At 42.2% G+C, this 17,384-nt stretch overlaps 7 protein-coding genes across 7 annotated transcripts; 2 read left to right on the top strand and 5 right to left on the bottom strand.

Moving 5' to 3' along the window:
* Positions 1-262: 262 nt before the first annotated feature.
* Positions 263-1,531, top strand: CCOS01_05301 (uncharacterized protein; the record flags this gene model as incomplete). Its single annotated transcript, XM_060453481.1, has 4 exons — positions 263-386; positions 426-588; positions 864-964; positions 1,059-1,531. 4 exons carry the CDS (start codon positions 263-265, stop codon positions 1,529-1,531), a joined length of 861 nt encoding a protein of 286 aa, XP_060315253.1.
* Positions 1,532-1,692: 161 nt separating this feature from the next.
* Positions 1,693-2,386, bottom strand: CCOS01_05300 (phosphotyrosine protein phosphatase; the record flags this gene model as incomplete). Its single annotated transcript, XM_060453480.1, has 2 exons — positions 1,693-1,965; positions 2,057-2,386. 2 exons carry the CDS (start codon positions 2,384-2,386, stop codon positions 1,693-1,695), a joined length of 603 nt encoding a protein of 200 aa, XP_060315252.1.
* Positions 2,387-5,044: 2,658 nt separating this feature from the next.
* On the top strand, positions 5,045-5,589 carry CCOS01_05299 (uncharacterized protein; the record flags this gene model as incomplete). Its single annotated transcript, XM_060453479.1, has 2 exons — positions 5,045-5,276; positions 5,345-5,589. 2 exons carry the CDS (start codon positions 5,045-5,047, stop codon positions 5,587-5,589), a joined length of 477 nt encoding a protein of 158 aa, XP_060315251.1.
* Positions 5,590-5,933: 344 nt separating this feature from the next.
* On the bottom strand, positions 5,934-7,090 carry CCOS01_05298 (uncharacterized protein; the record flags this gene model as incomplete). The annotated part of the gene is made up of 2 exons (XM_060453478.1): positions 5,934-6,785; positions 6,857-7,090. 2 exons carry the CDS (start codon positions 7,088-7,090, stop codon positions 5,934-5,936), a joined length of 1,086 nt encoding a protein of 361 aa, XP_060315250.1.
* Positions 7,091-7,141: 51 nt separating this feature from the next.
* On the bottom strand, positions 7,142-7,342 carry CCOS01_05297 (uncharacterized protein; the record flags this gene model as incomplete). The annotated part of the gene is made up of 1 exon (XM_060453477.1): positions 7,142-7,342. The coding sequence occupies one exon, from the start codon at positions 7,340-7,342 to the stop codon at positions 7,142-7,144; it is 201 nt and encodes a 66-aa protein (XP_060315249.1).
* Positions 7,343-8,267: 925 nt separating this feature from the next.
* On the bottom strand, positions 8,268-9,998 carry CCOS01_05296 (uncharacterized protein; the record flags this gene model as incomplete). The annotated part of the gene is made up of 4 exons (XM_060453476.1): positions 8,268-8,749; positions 9,047-9,163; positions 9,326-9,493; positions 9,575-9,998. The coding sequence occupies 4 exons, from the start codon at positions 9,996-9,998 to the stop codon at positions 8,268-8,270; spliced, it is 1,191 nt and encodes a 396-aa protein (XP_060315248.1).
* A 339-nt stretch (positions 9,999-10,337) lies between these two features.
* Positions 10,338-11,637, bottom strand: CCOS01_05295 (uncharacterized protein; the record flags this gene model as incomplete). The annotated part of the gene is made up of 2 exons (XM_060453475.1): positions 10,338-11,245; positions 11,409-11,637. The coding sequence occupies 2 exons, from the start codon at positions 11,635-11,637 to the stop codon at positions 10,338-10,340; spliced, it is 1,137 nt and encodes a 378-aa protein (XP_060315247.1).
* Positions 11,638-17,384: the final 5,747 nt, after the last annotated feature.

Raw genomic sequence — 17,384 nt, 5'->3', positions numbered from 1 at the left:
ACATGGGAAAACTGCAAGGCAAGGTACAAGGTACAAGCTGCTGCTGACGTTAGGCCGGAAGCGACTTGGCGTGAAGAGACGTGTGGATCCACACTACGATCCCCAGTCCCGCACTTGATTTGCTGGCTGGGTCTTTGTGAGGTCTCTCATTGGCTCCGTCCTCAGATGAAAGGCTCCATATACCTCGGGCCAGTAACCGCTGAGCATCGTGACTGGACTTTTGGAGATGCAGCTTTTCGCAACCGCGCGACAAATCATCGCCATGGATCGTACAGACCACCCTCACTCGAATTCCCGGTTGAGAGTTGACTATGGGTCCAAGGCTGGCCTGGCGGCTTTTTACACGAGCAGAAACGACCTCATTTTCGCAGATATATGCAGCGTGAGTACCTGCATCAATGACCGGCTCTAACACGTCAATCAAGATTCTGCAATGGGGAAGAGAGTTTGGGATACGAATACTGCAATTTCTCTGCTTGATGCCTGGATGCTGCATCCCAACACAAGAGGAACAAAATTTGGTCTTTGGAATGCAGTGGCAGCTCAGCGCCGGCTGAAGAAGAAACCCCAGGACTTTGGACCTTTAAAGTGAGACACTTTTGACTGTCAGACCTTCGTCCTGGCCCGCATTTGGCCCAGATGTGAGCACCGTCAAAACTTTGAACTGAAGGCCGATTCAGCCGCGCCTCATCCACAATCATATAGGTCGGAACGAGACGTACCAAGCAACTGCACCCAAGGCAGGTTGCTGAAAATGCGAGCTTTAGGCTACCCCTCTCTTCCATGGTCAAAATGCACCATTGCATTATCATATAAGCTTAGAGGTGTCAGCATCAGACACATTAATCATTCCTCATTCGCAGGATCCCGAAATATCGCACCTCATCCAACACCACAGCCCTCGAGGGATCTACCGTAAGCAATTCGTCCACCGTCTTTTGCGCAGTCATCCTCGACGGCGTAGGTAAGCTACTCCTCCCATTATTGGGCAGCACTACCATAGCAACCCAGGTACATCGATGTGTACTGGACAAATAGGGCTGAAGAATCTCTGACCTATACCACGAACATCTGCTCAGACAGTGCTGTTTTCCAAATATTTCTTTCCCTTGGGCCACCTGGTGCTCTGCCATCTTCGTATGCGATGCCAAGGCTCAAGTGCCTAGCTGCTGCCGCCGCCAATAACGCTAGCTTGCGCGTAGCCGACATCTCGAATCCCATTTCGCTTAGGCACCTCGACCCCTCGAGCTCTCTTCAACGGCGTCTACGGCTCCATCCTCATCTGGCCGTCTTGCCGTTGTCCTGCACTTGGGACCTACATTGGCTGGCAGCTGCATGGAATCTAATCTTCTATATGCATCTTGTAGCTGTGGAATCAATCAAACCAAAGACACGCTTAAATGCTCCTCTTTTCTCTGCCTTTCCTTCTCTAATAATGCAGCATGATCAATCGGGCAGCGCGGCAAGCTGTTCCCAATGGCCTACCCATCCCTCTTGCCCCTGTCCTGGCGCCTTGTCGTGGACAAGATGATCGTCAACGACAAACCCATATTTGGCACCCAGCCAGTCAGATCTCTGCTGCAACGCGTGACGCCGCTCCCAAGTCGTGTTTCGCGGCGCGTCGCCGGCCCTTTATCCTCATCCATCTGGCTCCAGTGCTGTCTCCGCCGCGGTCGCAAACCCGCGATCCTTCTATGCTTTAGGGTCGACATTGGGGAAGACGTGCTTTAAAAAGTTGGTCGAGAACCGCGTGCACTGCTCATAGGCCTTTGCGAAGCCCTCGTCGCCACCGTAGTAAGGGTCGTTGACCACCTCCGACCTCGGTCCTCCTGAAAATTCGCCAAATAACATCACCTTGGCCTTTGAATCGGTGTGGCCTCGTTGTTGTAGGTTTTGGAGGTCTCGTAGGTTGGATCGGTCCATAGCGAAGACGTAGTCGAACTTGTTAAAGTCTGAGGGCGACACCTAAACATTGTGAAAGCGTGACGGTCAGCAAGTCTGTTCTCTCTTCAGACCCGCCCGGGCGCACCCTGTGAGAGAGGGAGCACCATCGTACCTTGCGACCAGCGTGGTAGTAATCCGTTATGCCGTGGTCTTCGAGCGTTGCCATAGTTCTGTCATCTGGAGGATCGCCGACATGGTAGGCCGCTATTGTTGCGCAGAAAGACCGCGTCAGCTTTGCTTTGCGCACGAGAAGTGGTAGAGGAATTGGGTTCATCATGACGTATCCGCCATGATTCGTACCTGTGCCGCAAGAATCCACCTTTGAGATGAGGCCCTTGTACTGAGGCTTTTGCGCAAAGTTGCGAAACACGCCTTCTGCCATTGTCGAGCGGCAAATGTTGCCGAGGCAGACAAATAGGACTGATACCGGTTGTTCCGTCATGATTTCTCTGTAGTTGTCTGGGGGCAGTGTGATGTGAAGGAGAGTGGAAGTTGTCGCGCCTTTAGCCAAGGTGGACTTTGTTCAGGTCCGACTGCCCCGCGGCCGCCAATCTGGGATGGAGGGGCACTGGTGTACCGTGTCTGAGTAATCAGACCTCGCACGGCAGGCACTGTAGGTGGGTCCGCCATTTCGTCACCGACTTCTTCGCGGAGCCAGCGATTCCGTCTTATCATCAACCACCTCTCCAATCCCGACTTACATATATATCGCTCGCTACCAGACTTCGCATGCTTTGCTATTCGCCTCTAACCCAACTTAACTTTGCACTTGTCTGCAAGTAAGACTGAAAGAGTCTGGCAGCTCGCCGTCACCCAACTTTATGCTTTTTAAACCCCAGTACGAGAGAATACGATGTTACCCACGCGAAGCTGGGCTAGAGTCGTGGCACCACTGAGAAAGGTTTTCTCATATCACAGATTGAAGTGGTTTTGTGGCTCGACAGCTATGCCGAGGAAACAAAGTTGGGATGGCTCCAATTCGAGAGCCGAACTTTGCAGTCTACGGTCAAACCAGCAACAAGGCAGTCACCCGCTTCGGCCGTGCACCCGTCTCAGTTATTGAGCTCGAATTATCGTTCAGCATGCGTGGCTGCGATCAACTATGAAAACGGTGACCACCTCAAGTGGACGTCGAGAATAGAGGTGAACTTCCACGGCCGCTGTGAGGGCGGCTTGCGAGGAACGAATCAACATCCCACGCGCCAACGGCTTCGGATTCGATACCTCATCTCGCCGCCAATCTTCTGCCCGGCACTCCGTTTGCATTCTTATGCTCTACAATCGCTGAGCAACCCATCGGGTCAGGCACCTGCCAAGCTCACGACAGATTTCAAACTGCTAGGTACTCGGATTGGGGCAAGTTGGTAACTGGAACGGGAGTGTATGGAGCAACGACCAGCTTGAGACTGTCGCTACGGTTTGACATTTGCCAATGCTCCTGAGCATGAGGAGTCTCGAGGCCCGGCACAATCAATTGCTTGCCCATCTAGCATCATATCTCTGAGTAACGCGTTTCCTACAAGCGCACGACAACGTGAGAGAATCCTTGTGGTGCCTCCCATTCGCCACCAGGATGAAGGCTTTTCCAGCTGAAGGTCTATCAGGAGAAGAAACTGCTCAAGGCAGACACTGCTTAGGCAAACACGATGAAGCTAGCGGCTCACAATGCGCGAATGTCCGCTAGAGGTAGACGCTCCACGTTGGTCGATTGGTGGATAAGAGTGTGCAATCAGAGTCTGCGAGGCTAATGAAAAGGATGAGGAAACCAATTTCGCGTGGTCAATAGACCCGGAACGCACGGCCTCGGCCATGCGGTTGATAGCTACGCCTCCGAAAACACCACGTCGGTTGTTCTTCACGTCTGATCATGCTTGACTCATGATCCCCCAATCTTACGTTTGGGGTCGATTACATTTCTCTCCACGAAAGGCCGCTGGCTCGATAGCTGAAAAGTGCGACTGGACGAGATAACTCGCAGAGACTGGCAAGCATTCGTCCGATATTCTGGTCGAGGCACGGGAGGGCACGGGAACACAGGCCACACACCATGCGAGAAGCGTCGGACGGCTAATGCAGGTGTTTCTCAGTGCATTCCCTGCACCCACGAATGGAGCACTTCGATTGGCCAAGCGTCTGATCTTCCTCTTTCCGACCTGCAGGTGACAGGGGCCTGCGGGAAGCTTAGTTGATGCCGGATGAGCTTAACCAACTTCCCCTGAGCCTGCATTCCTCAGAGCGAAGACCCAGGCAACTGGTCGTCAACGTCATGTATCTGAGACCTTGAGGGCGCATTCGTCGGGAAAGATGGACAGCTGCTCGGGAAAAGTCCAGACTCGAGCGATTGCACAAGAGGGCATCTCAAACCGCAAGCTGGTCAGCTCGTCCCGCCTCCAGGGCCCTTGCCTGAGCTTCGGTTTCCGCGCGCAGACGTTTGCGGAAGATCGATCACAGCTCGGAACTGGAGGATGGAGGATTGATGCTACCAACTGACCCAGAATCCCCTCTAGCCGCCTTTGTTCACGGTCAGAGGGAAAACTAGCACCTGCGCCACGACTACTAGACAGCACTGCAAAACGAGCCAGTCCGAGCGGTGCATTTCGTGAGAGCTCCAGCGGCTTCACGCCAAGTGAGCTGTGGCGGCCGATCATCTCTAGACTGACAGTAGACGTTCTGCCACAGAACGGATGACAAGGCTCGAGTGAGCAGCTGTCTGAGGGGGGTTGGCCCGCTCGGTTGAATCCCTCACCAATAATTCCCATCACTGTCCCATAATCCCCATCCGTCGTCTTGCCTGATCCGGGGTGCGAGACAGCTACGGCGCGCCGGCGTAGACCGCGTCTTGGCTACGTTTGGAGCTCTCGGCGGTTTACCTCTATGAGCTTGTGCCATTCCGGCGACCGGTTGCTGTTGATGCCACAGTCTTGGCGTCTCGTTCGATGCTCTTTATAAGACCACTTCGTCCTCTCTCGCAACCGGTCTGCTACTTTATTCTACTTTGCGTTTGCTCCTACACGTCTTATCAGCTACTTCACCACACCTCCACATCCCGCACTTACTTCGATCCAACCTCGGCCCCGAACCATCACAGCCAACCGCCAAGATGAAGTACACCATTGTCGTATCTCTCCTTGCCGCCCTTGTGGCCGCCGAGACCATCGATCAGCTCGTTGCCGAGATTCCCACTTGCGCGGTCACTTGCATCCGTGACGGTGCCCAGTCTGTCAACTGCGATATCACAGACTTTGCCTGCTCTTGCGGAAAGGTTGAACAGCTTACAGCCAAGGTCGTGCCCTGCCTTGCTTCCTCCGGCTGCAGCTCGACAGATCAAGCCAGTATGTGATCCCACAAAGCATGAGAAAGGCATTCTGGTTTTTGAACAACAGAGCTAACACATCTCCAGCGGTACTCCAGCTCGCCTCTCAGATCTGCGCCCAGGTCGCCGCAGGAGGCACATCTTCCGGCACCGCCTCTGCTGGCTCCGTCACCGCTGCCGCGACTACGGCTTCCGGCACATCAACCTCCTCCCGCAGCGGCACCGCAACAGGAGCTGCCGTCACCACTACAACGTCACCAGCCGCCGCTGGTCGGGCTCAGGTCGCTGGCTGGGCTGGAGCCATCGCCGCGGCCGCTGCGTTCGCTCTCTAAATCCACTTTTCTCACCTACCAGTTGTGGCTTTGATTTAAACAACGTCTTTACTTCATCCCTTGTAATTGATATACCCAATGCAAGAGGAAAGATTGCGGATTGCGGAGTTTAGCGGGAAAAAGAGAAATAGCCAGCACACCTGACGATGGAAGTCTTGATGTAGTTGTACGCGCATGCATATCTAGTTCTATCAGCTGATTAATGGCAATGTCAACCTGGAGAAACATTGATATCCCAGATTGAATCATCTACGATTCCGCCTTTGCCCCCGTCTCTATCATCATCTAATGTTAATACCGTCTAAGTCTATTGGGTATCACGAATCCCACCATCTCCTCTCGTCTTATCCAAGTCCGAATTTGCCCAAGGCACTTCCGTCACCGCCATCCGCACCGTCCAGCCATCCATGCAGGTCATCCATGGCAGCAAACTGCGCAGCATACCTCATCCCCTCGCGCCGCCTCTTCTCAACCATCTTCCAGTCCCACGCGCCGTCGTCCGCGACATCGCTCAGATCAACACTCTCGTCCCCGACACCGTTCTCGCCGCCCTGCCATCCGCCCTCGGTCGGCCTGTGCGGCAGCAGCTCGCTCGCCTCGAGAGCGACGGCCGGGTGCACCGTCAACCGCCCAATCTTGAAGACGTACTTGCTCACGCCCGTGGCGTAAATCTTCTTCTCCCAGTCCGCGCTGTTGCTGCTCGCGTCGCCGCCGGTGTTCCTCCGGACCCGCGCGGTGCCGAATTTCGGATCGAGCCACTCTGTCGGCCGCGCGGTGCCCTTGGGGACAAAGTGCGTGACAATGTACAGCCACTTGCGGTCCCACGAGAGGATGCGGGACCACATCTCGTAGGGGGCGTAGGCCGTGATCTCGCGGCGGAAGGAGCAGTGTACGGCGCCGAGCATGATGCCGAGCGGGCCGCGGGCGGGTTTTGAGGTTTTGGGGTCGAGTACGAGTTTTGTTGTCGCGTTGTGGGTGAGTTGGCGGAAGCCGGGGCGGAGGAGGTAGGTGCAGAGGTGGGTGCGGGAGACGTCGAGGTCGGAGAAGTAGGTCGAGTTGGACTTGTGGATGTTGTAGTCTATCTCGGTGATGGGGGCGTGGGATTGGGAGATCATGGGGCGGAAGAGGGAGCGCGGGCCGAGGCGGGGGGATTTGCGGATGAAGAGGTGGTAGATTATTGCGTGCCATACTCGGTACTGTTTGTGGATGTGTCAGTCTCTTCTTTCACTGGTCTTCTGTCTCTAGACAAGAGAGAGGTTTAACATACGGTCCAGACAAAGGGCATGTTCTTGAGGTTCAGCAGGGCAAAGACGAGCATGAGTATGCGGCTGAATTTGCCCGGGCCGGTGAAGAAGCTGGCGAGGACGATGCGCCAGTGAATCTTGTAGGCGGCGTACGCCAGACCGCTGGCGCCGGCGAGGCGGATGAGGCGGACGACGCGGACGGGGACGCGATCGAAGTCAGCCTCGGTGCGCGAGGCCTTTGCGATTGCGGACGCCATCTTGTGTATCTGGTTTGCTGGTGTTGTCTTCTCCTTGAGTGACTGAGACCTTCAGGAAGCGGACGTCTTCTTATCCGCGACGGCCGGTGCTTCCCGTCGCCGTCTGGTCGGAGAAGAAGACGGTGAAGATGGGAATATGCGCTGGCGGAGCGCGCCGAGGAGGAGGACGACGAGGACGAAGGCCCAGAGGGGGAGGGAACGGAGGTGGCACCAGAGGGTGGTTGAGCATTGGGCGAGGAGAGAGGTCGCCATGGGTTGGTGATGGGATTTAAATTTCGAAAGGAAATGTAAAGTACTCCGTATGGATTGCGCGCTTGTCTACCGGGTCCACGGAGCTCGTTTTGCGGGCCTCGCACCCACCCCCCGGTCGCTTTGGTTGGGATCGTTTGTTGGTGTTGTTGGGGTCGGAGCGCGAGCGCAAATTATCGTCGATTGGCAGCGATAAGTGACGGAGGACCCCCACTCCCCAAACGGGGTTCGGTGTTTTTTTCTTAGTGCCAGCGTGCCTGTTTGCCCTGGCGTCACAGCGTGGGATGCGTGCTGCATTGTCATGGAAAGTCTGGGCAAAGCTGCTGGACCTCGGCTCAGCCTTTTAGGTTGTTTGTCACCCCCCCTGAAAAGTTCGATTTCGTGAAATTTCTTCTAGAGCCAAGAGAGAAGCCTGACTGTAGTCGGCCTCGGTCGAACCAACAAGGTTTGTGCCATCGGAGAGTCGGGCTGAATTGGCATTTGATCCCTGACTCGAATCCTCCGGGCTTGCGCAGCATTCAGTGGTCAAGAGCTTGGCCGCTTAATTCGAAATCGCAAAACGTACGAATGTTACTAGCCACAATTATCGATGGAAGCTCTTGACGTACCCTAGAATGGCTCTTGCTACTGCGGACGCTACTGTACTCGATCTGACGAATCATGCAGCGGCACCAGGTTGTTTCTCAAGAAGGATAAGCACATACATCACACAGACTTTGGTTTTCTCTTTTCAATTCTAGACAATTCTGGTTTACGGTAAGTACTATTACATAGGTACTACTTGATGGATAGGTACACATCAGTCGAAAGTATCGCGAGCACATCGGAGCCAGGCTCCACTTCTCGGCCGCAATGGAAGGGACCTTCACTGCCCTCGGAACCTGGAATTCCGCATGACGCCGAATCTAATCTCTACGAAGCATCGTTGCTACCTTTTGAACTTCCCCTGGTCGAGACGTAAGCGACGCTTGATGCGAATCCACAAGTTCGCCCGCGCAGGCTGAGGCTCTGAGGTCTCACAGACTTCTTCGACATCTCGTTGTCGAATTTGGGTACACGGCGCGTTGGCGAGGGGTACGAGGCGACCAGGTGAATCCGTCTCTAAATCTCCCAATGGTTGCCAAAGTGGTGAATGGTCAATGTTTGCGTTATGGCGGATTTGTATGAGCTGAACACCATCCAGACCAGAGAAGATGGCCTGTAGTATCTGACTCCTCTCGCGACCTGCCCACTGCAACACACTGATGCCGCGCGAATTCTCCCGTCGAATGTCCGCTCCGCCTCGTAGTAATGATCTCATGATATCTTCTGTTATGTCCTCTTCCCCATCCTCATGAGGAAAGTGAGCACGCCGTGACGGACGGGTGACGGCCCAGTGCAGTAGTGTCATCAGTCCAAGCGATACTATCCCTAGAAGCTCATTAGATCCCAATTCGAGAAGACAGTTAAATCCATCAATGTTTGTAACAAAAAATGCTGCAAGGTATAGTAGTATTAGGCCAGAAACAGATCGCAACCGAGGATTGGCACCGTTAGATACAAGGCATTCGATTACTTATCACCGGCAGTATAATCCAGATCTGTATGCCCAATGTAGTAGTATAAAGCCGTAATTATCCTCTTCTTCAGTATCCAGTCCATTCCGGATGAGATACTGACACATGGCCACAATGACATTGGTTGGCTCCTAAGGTGACAGGTCCTTACTAAACGTCTGACCGTAATTGTAGGCAAAAACAGCGTAAAGCGCACTCATTCCAAAGTAGTCGTGGTCCTTAAAGATCGATCGATCTCTAGTAAGCTCGTTGAGGCTATCACGGTCCCCTGTTAAAAAAGCGGCGAACAAGGCTTCTAAGAACTCCGGGATCATCGTACGTCTTAACCTTAGGACTTTCTCAACCAACCCTGGACTCCCTGCCCATATTAAGTCGGCCATCACACCTTTAAAGTCTTCTCCTTCAAGTGAGGAAATATCGAATGATTTACACAATATGTCAAAGCAGCCCTCGTGGCCACCCTGAATGGCCAACCTGACTGCGTCGTTGATCCTCTCTGTCGGCCTCCGAATCCTTGGTGCCGGAGTTTTCTGGGACAACTCGATAAATACCTGAAGTATGGCGTCAAGACCCAATGCGCTCAGGACCTCCAAGGGTGCTAGGTTTCGATTCAAACACTGACGGTGCTGAGAGGGACCAAGGTTATAGATCATTCTGTCTTGTAAATATACGTTCGTACTGTCATCCTTCCACATCTTGACAATTCCATGTACGCCTGAAAGAATTTCTTCGTCAATCTTGTGGCGTGGTGTTTGGGGCGGTATAGCCTCAAGAAGATGCTGTCGCCAGTACCGAACGGAGTAGAGGAGGAAAGTATGTTCTCCGAGATAAATCCGAATGCTAGGAAGAGACCTGTTCTCTCGCTGTTGAGCCCTGAGCCATTCATCCTTGTGAATGATGACCTTCATACACAAAACAGCAAGATCTCGGTGGGCTTGCCTGTGGCTTTTGAGACAGAAATTTTCTCGCTCCTCGGCAGCTTGCAGGAGAAAGTCCCGAATCGATTTGTGGAAGACATCAATCGTGTTGTTTGCACCAATCTCCAGAAGGGGAGAATACCTGCCGACCCTGATGGCAATGCTCTTTTTGTCGTCGTCTAACATTGGTGTCTTGCACTCAGCGGGGAAAGGCAGGTCTTTATCTAGCCCATCCTCTAACACCCGGCATGCGAAGGCTAGTTCCAACTTGGATAGTGCCTAGAATCCGTGTATAACACAATTCATTAGTGGAGAAGATCCGGCGAGTAACTCTAGTAGAAGCCGTACTACAAGTTTCTCTGTAACAACATACATATCGTCCGGGAGATTTCGGAGGAAGTTCTGCAGTGATTCTGGTGCTGCGGTCTCGAGCTGTCTGAAGTAGAGTGCAATAGGCAGAAACCTTTTGGGCTGGTATGATTTCAGCTGCTCATCTATAATGCTCAGATACCGCTGTATATAACCTTAAAGCCTCCTAATTCTCTCTTTTTCGCGTTTCGTGAATTTATCAATATCTATGCCGATCTCGTTCTCGTGATCTGAGGCGGCAATGGTTTGGAGGGTTTTAGGCGACCGGGCGTCCCATTCAGACTGCAATGCCATTATGTGCTGAAAGGGGATGCTTGTCATGAAAACCTTCAGAAGCGGTTTTCCAGGCTCGCTACTACTCAAATAAAGGCGAAAAAGGTCTTTCAGCTTCTTCTGGTCATCATGGTCTATCAAGTCATAAGCATCAATGACGAAGAATACAACTTGTACCCCGGACTTTTGTATCAACTTGCACAAAAGACGCCACAAGGGCTGCAAAGGTCTATCCCTGGGTTTGATGGCAGGGTTGAAGCATTCTTGATCGTCCAGATCAAATGCGAAACGTTGTAGAGTCGGTTCTTCCATGATCATCTGGTGAATTGCAATAGAGAGGACCATGCTTCCAGTGTGGTTCTCATGATGGTGACAGAAAGCATAGAGAGTCTTGCTCTTCTGCATCGTTGGGTGGCTTGAACTGAGTGTCTCCACCAGATGGCTCGCCAGAGTAGACTTTCCAACGCCGGGAAACCCGGTGAACCACAGAGCACAATGCGTCTTGCTGTTCATCCACCATTCCATGCCAGGAGTGCGAAAGATCCAGCTACACGATTCAGGATGCTTTCTCTGGTTGATTTCTTCGTACGCCTCGTCGTAGCGATAGTGAACGAAGGATTTAATGAATGATGGTAGAGACGAGTCTTTTCTCTCCAGAACGTTGCTTGCAAACGCCCCTTTGCGAGCAGCCTCTGCCGCGACCACGTAAAGCACCTGCTGAACACGTGGATTATCTGGGAACAACGTGTATGCAAGCACGTTGTTTTCGCCTTGATGTACTATCAATGGGCCTTTAAGAACGAAGAAGTCAGTTGGACTGATGGTTTCTTGGGTTGAATTACACTTAAATTGAAACAATCGGCGTAAGATATTATCTTCCTCTACATGGTTCTTATCCGCCTTGGTCCCTTGGAGGTATCCTCCATCTTCTGGTGTTCTATTCTCCTTACGCACCTTGATGTGTTCCGGACAGCTCAGCGGCAGATGTGGGGAAAGAGGGCAAAGTGTCCGGAGGAGCAGGCAGGATATCCCTTAGATGATTGCAAGCGGCATTCGAAAGCTTTTTCAAACCATGTATCGCTTGTTTATAGTTGTCCTTATCGACCGGCATTGAAGTATCAAAGCGGCATATGTCGCTGTGGCCGGCGTTGATTCTGACAATTGTTTCAACGTCACCCGGCATATTCAAGGTCGCCGAGTCACGTGAAACAATCTGAAGCGAATTAATGCCAAGCTTAGTTAATGTTACGTAATAGGGATAGTAACCGTATCTTACGAAGTGCCCGTTACGTGCTAAATTACGTGTCTATTTTAGATATTATATATATAGACCTTTTACTTTTATCTATTTCTATTTTAATATATTAAGCTACTTTTATTATACTTTATATACTTATTACTACGTATTATAACTCGTAATAATTATAAACTTAGTTCTTAATTAAGACCTTATATTACGATAACGTACTTATTAATACGATTTTTATAATCTTTTTAAAATAATAAATATACTTATACTTACTTTAATCTAAGCTAAATTAACTAGCTAAGATAGTTAAATTAAATAGTTTAACGTACTTTATATTATAAATAAGGGCGTCGGGGTTTAAAAATACGTTAACCTAAACGCTTTAAATTCTAACGTACTCTTTAACCTTTTTATAATACTTATTTTATTTTTTAAATTTAGATAATTAATTATAACCCGTAATAAAAAAGAACTACGAGCTTACTAAGTACGTTATAAGGCGTTTAAGAATAATTAAAAAAACTAAGAAATCCTTTATTAATAGTTTTTAAATATAACTCTTAATATAACCCCTTCGACTTTTTTAAATATAAATAATTTATAAAACTAAGTTAGGTTTTTTTTTATAAAACTAGCTATATTACTTATTTTATATAAATAAATTTATCCTTATACTATACTTATAAAAAGGATTTATATATTTAAAAATATTTAAAAATAATAAAAGATCGATACTAAATATAAATAATTTAAAGCTTAGGAACGTAATACCGTTAATATATATATTAAACTCCTCGCTTAATAGTTAGTAAAATTAGTTAATATTACTTTTTATAAATACGTATTTTAAAAAGTTACTAAAAACGGCTCTAAGTTTAGTATATAACGAATTATTAAATAACTAAAATAAAAACTTTAGCCCTTTAAAATAGTAATTAAGAATATAGTTCAAGAGGAATATTAATAAGCCCTTAATAAAGCAAGGACTAGAATTAACTTTTAACGCTAGTATAAGGAGTAGTAGTTTATTTATTTCTAAGCTAAAACGTATAATATTTTAGAAATTAGTAAAGAGATCGCTATACTTAACTTTTTAATTATAGTTAAGTTTAAACTTAACCCTATATAAGGCTAATATATATATAAGACTTTTAGTAAATTAATAACTTTCGGAACGTATACTAAAACCCTCGAGGAGATTACGTATATATTTAGTTTAATAACTTAGGATATATATATTAAATAATTTTTAAATTAAGGAGGGGCTTATTTTATTTTTATTAAACACTCTAACTTAGTTAACGACGTAAATAATAAAAATAACGTTACGTACTTTTATAATTACGTATACTTATAGTGCCCTTTAGTATATTAAAAATTAAAATAAGTATTTATAAGCCGAAACGCTAATAAGTTATTAATATAGATATTAAAGAGCTATATAAAGAAAGTCTTCGTAATTATTAAATTAAGTAAGTAAAAATTACTTTATAGTAAGCTTAAAAAAGCTAGTTAGTTAAAAAATAATAGAACCCCTAAGAAACCTAAGTTTTTAAAAAGATTTTCTAATTAATTTATAGTAAGCTTATTAATAAACTAGGACGAGGGCTACGTAGTTACTATATTTATAAAAAGTTAAGATTTAGAAATAAACGTAATTTTTAGTACTTTTATAAATAACGCTTATTCCTTTTTTTAAAGTATAGTAATAAATAGTTATAAAATAATATATTTAGTTAATAATAAGAGCCTATTTAAACCTAAGAATTACGTATTATTAAATAATAATAATTATATTAAATTAAGAATTACTACGTTATTTATTATTATACGCGGTATTTATATTATAAAGGGCGTTTTAAACGGACTTAAAAAAAAAGGAACTTATAATTTAAAGCTTTAGAACGTTACTTATATCGAGGGATTTTATATTAATATAGTTTTAGAGATTTTATTAAATAAAAACGTACTTTAGTATTACGGTTTAGATTATATTTTATAATAAGGAACGTTTTATAAAAGTATTATTAAAAAGTAGCTTATTTAAAAGAATAATCTAGTCTTTTTTAAATATAAGCTCCTCTAATTCTATCCTTTTTTTATAAACTTTAAGCGTATTTTATAGAGCCCGGCTAGTATTATATTATTAGTTAGTTATAAAAAATTCCGTTACTCGTATTAATGTATTTATAAGAGATTTAATAGTACGCTCTTCTAGTATTTTAAAATAAGTTATTTTAGACCTGATACTTTTTATTAATTACTATATAAAATTCGAAGTATATATATTAAACTTTTATTATAAGTTAAGTATAAAGTATATATATTATTTAATATTAAGATAGTAATTTTAAGAGGACTACCCTCGAGGAGAGCCTTATAACTATAATACTATATATACTAAGATCTCTTTTATTTTAAATTATTTTTTAATAAATAATAATATATATTTATAGTTTTTAATAAATATAATAAGTAGCTTAGGGGGTTTTTTTTAAAAACTAAAATAGAAGAGGAAGTGCTTTTTATATTATAGAGCCTCGAAGTAGCGATTTATTATTAAAAAGGGACTTTAATTTATTTTTTTAGAAATAATAATAAGACCGCCCTCTTAATTATAAACGTTAAATACGTATATAAAACGTAATATAGCGAGCTAAAAATTAAAATAGAACTTCTATTTTTATATATAAAAGAACTCGTAAATAACGTAAAAAGAATAAGTTAATTCGTAATTACTAAAGCTCGTAAAATGTGCTTTTTTACGAACTTTTTTACGAATTTATAAAACGAAATAGTATTAGTAATAATTTTTATTTATAATATTACTTTATAGGAGGCTAATAAAGGAAATTCGCTTATTATAATAAAAATTAATTAGTAAAAGCGATATTAACGCTAGTAGTAAACGGGTTATTAAGTATAGAATTTTAAATTAATAACCCCATATCTCGGTAATTTTTATATATATAGTTATTAAGTATATCCTTTTTATAAGGATTATAAGAGGGGTATATAATAAAAGGAGTTTAAAATACTTCCTTATAGGTATATAGGATACTTAGTTAGATATATACTAAAAACGTATAACTTATATAGGGTTTAAGTACCTATACTTAAATAAGTATTTATTATAAAGAATATTAAGTTTAATAAAAAAGTTTTTTATAATCTTATATACGAGGAGTAAGTTATTATAAGTAAGTAAGTAAATTTAGTAATTTAAAAAATATAAGAACTTTTTAATACTAATAATAAGTTAATTTAAGTACTTAGGGAAATAAATCTAGACTTTAGAAATATTAGTATTTAAAATAATTTTATAGTTAAGGATAGTATTATTATTAAATTTTTAATTATTTAGGACGCTAAGTAATTAATAAACGTATTTTAAAATATAGTTAATAAGGTTAAAGAGGTTAATATAGTTTTATTATTATTATTAACCCTTAAGATAACTTTTTTATATAAGCTCGGGAATAGGGATAAAAAAAGGGTTATAATAACCGGGTTATAAATAGCTTTATATAGTTTATAATCCTTTTTATAAGCGCTTATATATATTATAAAGGTTTTTGAGTTTTTAATTCTTAACAGTTCTTAGTAAAACGCTAGAGTATATAGTAAATAAGGTACTAATTACGAAGAAGTAATTTTTAATATTAAAATCGACGTTAGTAAAGAACTTTTATAATAAACCTCTATTATTATATAAAAATAGAGCTTATAAAAATTATTTTATTAAGTACTAAATAAAGCTTTATTAGGTCCTAGATATTTAAACCGGGCCCGTAGATTTTTATAATACTTCGATAGTAATATTTTTATAACGCTCTTATATTTAAATATAGAAAATAGCGATTATTATAACTATTACTAGGACTACTTTTTTTTTATTTTTATACTTAATTAATAAAAAGCTATAGAAAAAAGTAGTATAAAAATATAATACTTTATTAAGTAGTAAAAAGAGTAGTTTATAAGACTTATTTAGAGCGCTCTAGAGGAGTTTAAAAACTACGACTTATTAAAGTTAATTTCTAGAGCTTATTAAAGAAGTTTAGTAATATTAAATATTTCTTATAATAATTATAAAAGCTACTTAGGGATATTATAAACGTAAAAATAAAAAAGCTAAGAGATATTAGTATATAAGAAGAAATTAATTATAATTTTAAATAAGGGATCCTATTTTTATTAAAATAAGTATATATTTATAAGTACGACGCTAATAATAAGGTTTATAAGATAAAAGTATATATATATATAAGGGGGGATATATAACTACTTAACCCTTTATAAAATATATACGCTTTAATACTTATTATAAAAGCCTTTAGGCTTATAATAATAATAGCTACTTAATTCGATCTTAAAATAAATTAGTATAATATTATTAACATATTTTTAACGTGCTTTTTAAAAACGAGAAATTAGTAATTATTAAACTCTTAGAGGGATATAAAGTTATTAATAAAATAAATAAGCTCTAATACGCTTTATATAGCCTCTAAGACTTATTAATTCTCTAGTTCTAAACTTTTATTTTTATACTTCGTAATATAAATATAATATATAGTTACGAGGAGATCTATATTTATTAAACTATAAATAAAAAGGTAATATTAGTATTTTACGTCGACGATTTTATTATTTTATATTATTAAAATAATTAAAAAGTAGCTTAGGGAATCGTTAATAGTATAAAAGAATATATTAATTTTAAAAAAAATAGATTAATTAATTACTTTTTCGGAGTGCAGATTTTATAAAACCGTACTATTTATAAGGTTTATTTTATTTATAACGTATATATTAAGCGAGTTATTAAGTACTTTAACTTTATAGATTTATTAAATTTAGCTACCCCTTTTTTTTAAGACGAGTTTAAACTAAATAAGGGGTAAGTAATAAAGAACGAAATAAAAAGTTATTAAAAAAAGGTCGGAAGTATACTTTATATAGCTATAATAATTAGATTAGACGTCGCTTTTACTTATTTATAATTATTACGGTTCTTAACTAACCTAAGCGTAACTTATATTAAAGTAATTAATTATTATATTTAATATTTTTATATAATAAGATATTTTGCGCTCTATTATAGTAGTATATTAAGTACGTAATTATTATTTTTAGTTAGAGATATTAGCTTTATAAATAACGAAGTAATACGACGATTATTTTAAGGATATATAATATTCTTTTTTAGTAGCCTAATTTAATAGAAATTAATATGCTAAATAATAGTTATAATATTAATTATTAAAGCTAAGCTTTTTTATTTTAAGGAAATTATAAAAGAGACTATAGCTTTAAAGCGCTTTTTTAAGGATATTACCCTTAACTTAGGAGAAGTATAGTTAGTTAATTATAATAATTAGTAAACGATTTAACTCGTCGTAGGGGAAGGGGAAAGAATAGCTACTTAACTTCGTTATATTAATATATAAAATATATAGCTAAAATAAGAGTATATTAGAAATAGTTTCGAGGTTACTTATATATTAATAAAAAATATATTAGTAAATAAACTTATTAAAAACTTTTTACGAGCTAAGTTCGAATATTTTTATATATTTCTTAATTTTTATAATACGTAAAAAGTTATTATAAATAGTTAAAATAGTTAAAAATAATTAATTTAGGCTATATTTAGAAAAACTTAATATTTAAAAGTA

This window comes from Colletotrichum costaricense (genome assembly GCF_030867565.1).
Source record: "Colletotrichum costaricense strain IMI 309622 chromosome Unknown Scaffold_5.1, whole genome shotgun sequence".
NCBI classification, from domain to species: domain Eukaryota; kingdom Fungi; phylum Ascomycota; class Sordariomycetes; order Glomerellales; family Glomerellaceae; genus Colletotrichum; species Colletotrichum costaricense.
The sequence above is the reverse complement of the archived record's forward strand: the minus strand, read 5'-3'. Positions and strand labels throughout refer to the sequence as shown.